This window comes from Pristiophorus japonicus, chromosome 19 (genome assembly GCF_044704955.1).
Source record: "Pristiophorus japonicus isolate sPriJap1 chromosome 19, sPriJap1.hap1, whole genome shotgun sequence".
Taxonomy (NCBI): Eukaryota; Metazoa; Chordata; class Chondrichthyes; family Pristiophoridae; genus Pristiophorus; species Pristiophorus japonicus.
Genome location: NC_091995.1, coordinates 5,426,308 through 5,433,641, shown reverse-complemented (window position 1 = coordinate 5,433,641; position 7,334 = coordinate 5,426,308). Strand labels below are relative to the sequence as shown.

The window sequence follows — 7,334 nt, the reverse complement described above, 5'->3', positions numbered from 1 at the left end:
CTCGAGTCCAATCCCTCAAAAAATCTTCTGTGTACCTGTCACCTGATATCACCCCTTGACATTTAGGGCACTTTGTGTTTTAGGGTGAGCGGCTGCAATCATTAACACAATTCAGTTTCTGGATCTCAATCTCACACCATGTGTCATCAGAGGGTGTGCAGTCGGCAGTGAGTTCGGTCTGGAGCAAAGTGCACTGGAATCTGGATCCCCGCCTCCTCCCTCCCTCTCACCCTCCTCCCACTGCCAACACACCATGGACCTTCATCCTCCCGGCCAGGGTTCAATTATTCGCCTCCCTGCTATAACCCTGTTTGTCCTTCAAACTGCTCTCGGGTTTGTCTCTCGTGTAATAGTCGACGAGACATACACTAGTGTATAATAATAATTCCCTGAATATTGCAGTGATTCATCGGGAAATCGCTGAACTGAAAGTGTTCGGCAGCTCAGTAAACATTGTAACTGAGGGTGTTCGGCAGCTCAGTAACATCTAAAGTGAGAGCGGATTGAATCAGGAAGTGCTGATTGTGAACATGGCTTCCATAGAGCTGACACAAAGTTTGACCGAGGATTTAAATTGTCCCATTTGTCTGGATTTCTTCACCAATCCGGTAATACTGGGGTGTGGGCACAACTTCTGCCGCTCCTGTATCACACAGTGTTGGGAAAAGACGGGGACAAACTGCTGCCCGGAATGTAGAGAGAAGTTTACGGAAATAAACCTCAAGGTTAATCGGCCCTTAGCGAGTCTGGCCGAGAAAGCTCGAAAATTAGCCCGGTATCCGAAAGAGGCGGAAAGTAAACTTCACTGTGAGGAACATCAGGAAGACCTGAAACTGTTTTGTGAAACTGACAAGAAACTGATCTGTTTGATCTGTAGAGATGCGCGGGAACACAGAGAGCACCACTTCATGCCCATTAAAGAAGCTGTTGGAATCTACAAGGTAAAAGGGAACAGATTGGATCACCTGATTATTTTATCACATTTTCATGGTCTAACACTTTAATTTTCTGATTTTCTCTCCCAATCCCAGGATCGGCTGAAATCTTCCTTAGATTCTCTCACGGAGAAGAAATCGGCGGCTCTAGAAACGGAATTAAAACAGAAACAGCAGATTTCCGGAGTTAGGGTAAGGTCTCCCTGAGCTGATTTTCTGGGATCTCGGTTAGTTTTGTTCCCTCTATCGCGGTATATTAATTATGTTTCACATTTCATTTGGTAGGAACAGTCGAGCAGTCTGCAGACCCGCATCACATCCGAGTTCACTAAAATGCACCAGATTCTCACTGAGAAAGAGCAGCGTTTAATCCGAGATCTCAGGGAACAAGAGGGGAAGATTGTAGAAACAATGGAGAAAAACCTTCGGGAAATTCAAGATAATTTAAATTCTATTCAGGAGGAGCTCTCAAAGTCGCAGAAACAGATGGAGCAAAAAGACGGACTGATATTTCTGAAGGTGAGGATTATATTGTGGGTCAGTTCAGTGAAACTTCGCACAGTCATAAAATAACCGATGATAACTGAAATAAATGCAACATTTGCTGAAAAATTCAAAACTGATTTAAACCGATTGTTTTGTCTATTCCGGGGCGGTTCTGTTGATGTCACTGAACTAACCTGCTCCCACTGTGTCCGCACATTCCCGGGAATACCTGCCACCTTCCGGGAATGAGTTGTTGTGTGTGGGTGTGTGTGGTACGGTGGGTGTGACAGTCACTGTGTCTGTGAGTGACACTGATACGAACATATGAACAATGACGGAGAGGTAAAGACCATCTGGGCCTGTCCCAGGTTCCGATAGCTTGTGTATCACAACATATACAGTCCACCCTACCCGAAACCATGTGATCTCCTGGGAGAGGCAAAAAAAAAGATGATAAACCGAGGCCAATTCAGGGAAAAATCTGGGAAATTCCTCTCTGACCCATCTAGGCAATCGAAATTAGCCCAGATCATCACTCTGGCCATTAAACTCCCTGCAGTACCTACCTTCTGTTCGAGTTAATCTCCGCCGCAGCCAGAAACAAATCCAGCTTTTGGTCGAAGGAATTCAGTGAGTCTGCATCCACCACATGAGAGGGCAGCTTGTTCCAGAGGTCGACTATTCTCTGTGTAAAGAACCACCTCCTGACATCTAACCTAGATCTAGCCTTATACAACTTAACTTTGTCCCCCTGGTCCTGCCAAACCCATTGAAATAAAGGTCAGCTGGAACACTGTCTATTCCATTCATTATCATAAACCTCAATCATATTCCCCTTAAGTCTATGCTGCTCTAAGGTAAAGTGTCCCAATTCTTTTAACCTATCTTGATAACTAAGGTAAGTTAGACTTGGAATTAGTCCAGTAACCCACTTCTGCACCCATTCCAGAGCCTCAATATTACCCACCATGTAAGGAGACCAAAACTGGACATAGTATTACAAGTACGGCCTGACAGTATGCCTTGTCTTATACTCAATTGTCCTATGGATACACCCCAATGCCACATTTGCTCCAACTATTCCTGCATGGCATTGCTCATGTACCCTTAAGGATGTATGCCCAAATCTGTTTCTATCTCCACCATCTTTAATGCCGTTCCTGGAGGGTGTATGAATATTGAGTTCCAGTATCTGACACACAAATCAGAATGTTCAACTACTTACAATCATAGAATCCTACACCACAAAAGGCCCATTGTGACTGTGCTGTCTCTTTGAAACAGCGATCTAAATACTCCCACTCCCCCTGCTCTTTCCCCATAGCCCTGCATTTTTTTTCCTTTCAAGTTTATTTCCAATTCACTTTTGACAATTACTGTTAAATCTGCTTCCTCCACCCTGTCAGTCAGTTCATTCCAGATCATCACAAGTCATTGGTCAAAAAATCCCCACTCACTTCTCCAAGATTTGTGAATGTGATCCCCAGGTCTCTCTGTTCCTGCACCCCATTTAAAATTGTACCATTTAGTTTACAATGCCTCTCCTCATTCTTCCTTCCAAAATGCTTCACTTCACACTTCGCTGTGTTAAATTGTATCCGCCCTGTGTCTGCTCATTTCACCAGCCTGTCTGTGTCCTCCTGAAGTCTTCTACTGTCCTCACTGTTTGTGTTTTATTTATTTCAGGAGGAAGCTTGTCGGAAGAGGAGGTAGGACATGCTCTTTGCAGAATTTCTGCACCGTTTGATAAAGTGTTTATGGTCAATTTATAACATTAACTGTGTAATATTTACAGGATTAGTGAGGAGGGTCAAGTACTGTCAGCAGCAGATGGCGCCCTGTCTGTCGGAAAGTTCAACGGCCCTTTACAGTACACAGCGTGGAGAGAAATGATAGACGCCATTAACCCCGGTAAATCTCCTATATTCCTTTTCATGATTTATAACTCCAGATGAGAAGGGCCTAAACCGGCTCCCAGACCCCGGATTAAATGATCACTGATGTCCGTGTCTAGTCTGGAAGTCAGGAGTCTTTGCACTGGATAAGGGAGGGCTTGGGGTGATCTTACTGAAGTATTCAAGATCCTAAACCGCAGAGAGAAGATAAACATCCAGAGGTTTAACACAGTCACAGAGTCTATAACAAAGTAGCGACAGTCTCAAACTCAGAGAATGTTGGGAAAATATATCCGGGGGGAGGAGGTAGGATGGTGGGGGTTGTGGGGCGGAGGGGCAAAGCCGAGGAGCATCCAGCAGCGGGCAGGACAATTCATGCACCTCCCGGCCACAGAGAAACTGTTACACAGAGAATAAATAGAAAGAACGTGTTTTTATATCCGACCTTTCACGCCCTCAGGACGTCCCAAAGCTCTTTACAGACAATGAAGAGTGTTTGAAGTGTAGTCACTGTTGTAATGTAGGAAACGCCACAACCAGTTTATGCACAGCAAGCTCCCACAAACAGCAACGTGATAATGACCAGATAACCTGTTTTCATGATGTTGGTTGATGGATAAATATTGTCCAGGACACCGGAGGGAACTAACTCCTTGCATCATTCCCTGTGGGGTTCCAGCAGTCCCTTTAAGGACCACAGGTTGGGCCATTCTACAGACTGTTCCACTGGGTGGGACTTGCACAGCTCACACACCGTCCAATGGAAGACCAAGATTGCATTGGGGTCACATGTACATTATGGGATCCGGTTTGTATAAACTAATGAGGCTTCCCCCATGTTTAGTGCGGGAGCGCTGGATTCCTATTTCACGGCTGCGGCATAATTTCCCGGCGGGCCTTGGTGGGAACCAGGTGGGAAGCACTGCGGGTGGTTTTTGTCTCGTTACTGCTCCGTTTACGGTGTAAATCCGGGCGATTGTGAGACGTAAATCACTCCCAAATACTTTATGCGGAGGGTATGTGAAGTAATACATTGTGGGAAGTGCTTTGAGGCATTTGTCAGGAACATTAGAAATGTAAGTTTCTCCTTCAGATGTAATTGCAGTGTGTTTATTTCCATCGCATTCCTTATACTGGACTTTGTCTTACCTGTGAAATATTTTATTCACAACACTACTTTCTTTGAGGCCTTTGGAAACAGCTGCTGATACCCCACTCACCCGCCTCCCCGCTCTCTTCCACGCCCCCCCACCCACCCCCACTCTCTCTCTCCCACGCCCCCCCACCCACCCACCCCCACTCTCTCTCTCCCACGCCCCCCCACCCACCCCCACTCTCTCTCTCCCCTCCCCCACTCTCTCTCTCCCACGCCCCCCCACCCACCCCCACTCTCTCTCCCCTCCCCCACTCTCTCTCTCCCCTCCCCCGTTGTCTCCAGTGGTTTTCGGGTCTTTATCTCTGGGCGCTGACTGCGCTGATTCTGGCCCGAAATCGACGTTAATCGACCCCCGGGACATAAACCCTGGAGCGGCAGCAGATTCCAGGATCACAACCCAGAGCCCGAGTGGGCTCTTTAAACAGGAAAGTGTTTGAATAAATCACAGCAAGAAACTAAATCACTGACTGTGTTACTTTAACTTTCCCCCAGCTCCAGCCTCTCTGACTCTGGATCCGAACACAGCCCATCCAGCGCTCATCCTGTCTGAGGGTCGGACCAGTGTAAGAACCGGAGACAGACTGCAGCCGCTCCCTGACACCCCGGAGAGGTTTGATCGCCGGGCCTGTGTCCTGGGATCGGAGGGATTCACATCAGGGAGACACTACTGGGAGGTGGAGGTGGGGGACAGGACTCAGTGGTTTATGGGAGTGGCCCGAGAGACTGCCGAGAGGAAAGGGGGATTCACCCTGAGCCCAGAGACTGGATACTGGATTGTGTGGCTGGATCCCGGAAGTGACTATTTTGCCCTCACCTCCCCCTCACCGACCCCCCTCACCCCGAGTGTGGAGCCCCGGAAGATCGGGGTGTACCTGGACTATGAGGGCGGACAGGTGTCATTTTACAATGCGGACAACATGTCCCATCTCCACACTTTCACCCAGACTTTCACTGAGAGAATCTTTCCCTTCTTCCATCCGGGATGGAGCATCAACAGGATAAACTCCGCCCCGCTGACAATCTGTGGGGTTAAAGGTCACTAACAGGCCCATCCCATAACTCTTTTGGGGGGGGGGGGGGGAACAAAATAAACATTAGATCGAGTGCCCCCCGATCTGGGGGACACTGCAGACACTTTTAACTGCCCTCTATTTTTAAATTTTTTTTTTGTTGTTTTTCTGGGGGTGTTTTTGTGATTTTTTTTTTGGGGGGGGGCATTAAAACCATATAATTTACAAGTGCCCCCTATAAAAGGGGAGGGGGACACTAAAACCCGGCAATAAAAACAAATTAAACTTTAAAACATATCAAATCAAATTAAAATGTGGTTGCCGGGGGTGATGATGCTCTCCTGTCCCTCCGGCGCCCACCTCTCGCGGACCGGTGGAAGGCCCATCCCATAATTGCACCCTGCCTCCTGCAAACTGATGGGCGTCGGTCTCAGTCACAGCGGGGGGGGGGGAGAGAGCGGGGCGGGGGGGGGAGAGAGCGGGGCGGGGGGGGGAGAGAGCGGGGGGGGGGGAGAGAGCGGCGGGGCGGGGGGGGAGAGAGCGGGGGGGGGGAAGAGAGCGGCGGGGCGGGGGGGGGAGAGAGCGGGGGGGGGGGAGAGAGCGGCGGGGCGGGGCGGGGGGGGAGAGAGCGGGGGGGGGGGGAGAGAGCGGCGGGGGGGTGGGGAGAGAGAGCGGGGGGGGTGGGTGAAGAAACAAATGGATGGTGAGTTGTGGAGGGGAACTCACTGGGTGGAATGAGCTGTGAACTGCAGGAACCCGGTGACCTTCCTGCCTGTAATGTTGCTCCACAGGCAGAAGGTGGCGCTACATGGCGGTGTTTGAGATCAATCAGCAACACCTCTGCTGCCAAGCCTGTTATTAAACTGCACAATAGAAGCGGCGTTTATTTGTTTTAAGCGATTTGGGGAATAATTACGTCCCAGAGTCATGGACTAAACGCATTTTTTTTCATTTGCACCTTGCTCTGGATCCTTATTTTACCCATCCCTGGAATTTAGAAGTTTCAGACGTGATTTGATCGAAGTTTTCAAGATATTAAGGGGAACTGAGAGCAAGTATTTCCGCTGCTTGGGGAGTCTAGCACTCGGGACATGGTCTAAAAATTATAGTCAGGCCTTTCAGGAGTGAAGTTAGAAAATACTTCGACACACAAAGGGTGGGAGAAGTTTGGAATTTTCTTCTGCATACCGCAATTGATGCTGGATCAATTGTTAATTTTAAACCTGAGGTTGATAGATTTTCGTTAACCAAAGTTATTAAGGGATATGGGCCAAAGGCGGGTATATGGAGTTCGGACACAGCTCAGCCATGATCTCATTGAATGGCGGGACAGGCTCCAGGGGCTGAATGGCCTCCTCCTGCTCCTATCCTGAACTAACGGGGCAGATTTTAAGAGCCCCCGCCTGGTGTAACCGGAGTGATAGTCGCCTGGAAATGGCACTAAAGTTTACGCTGGTGCTTCAGCCATCGCCACCTTGGGTGGGGTCCTGAGATGGGCAGCGGGAACGCCCGCCTGTTTCAGGGGGGAAACCTCGTCAAACCGGGGTCCCGTGACATACAGAGGACCCTGATTGCAATCCTGAGATACAAATGGGTGGTGTGAGGGCGCGTTGAGTGGCCGAACCAGCTGCTCTTCAAACACCCGCTGGAGGCCGCTCAGAAATCCCGCAAAGTTTCTTTTATTTTTTTCTGTCTCTGCTTCTTTCTAAAATCTAGATTTAAAAAAACATTCCTGACATCACTTAACCATTATATTTCTGATTTACTTCATTTTGTTCACAAATATTTTCAACCTTCCCGTGTTCAACTCCCTTCAAGGCCATTACTTAATCTTTTTTCAGAGAAATGCAAA

At 48.5% G+C, this 7,334-nt stretch overlaps 1 protein-coding gene across 1 annotated transcript; it reads left to right on the top strand.

Moving 5' to 3' along the window:
• The first annotated feature begins 530 nt into the window (after positions 1–530).
• On the top strand, positions 531–5,515 carry LOC139230338 (zinc-binding protein A33-like). The gene is made up of 6 exons (XM_070862165.1): positions 531–941; positions 1,032–1,127; positions 1,221–1,454; positions 3,108–3,130; positions 3,217–3,332; positions 4,965–5,515. Exons 1-6 carry the CDS (start codon positions 531–533, stop codon positions 5,513–5,515), a joined length of 1,431 nt encoding a protein of 476 aa, XP_070718266.1.
• Positions 5,516–7,334: the final 1,819 nt, after the last annotated feature.

Excerpts from the sequence above, each read along its gene's own strand:
- LOC139230338 (XM_070862165.1), top strand. The coding sequence starts at position 531 with ATGGCTTCCATAGAGCTGACACAAAGTTTGACCGAGGATTTAAATTGT. Across the intron at positions 1,128-1,220 it reads AGCAGATTTCCGGAGTTAGG|GAACAGTCGAGCAGTCTGCA; the intron begins GTAAGGTCTCCC and ends TTCATTTGGTAG. Across the intron at positions 1,455-3,107 it reads ACGGACTGATATTTCTGAAG|GAGGAAGCTTGTCGGAAGAG; the intron begins GTGAGGATTATA and ends TATTTATTTCAG.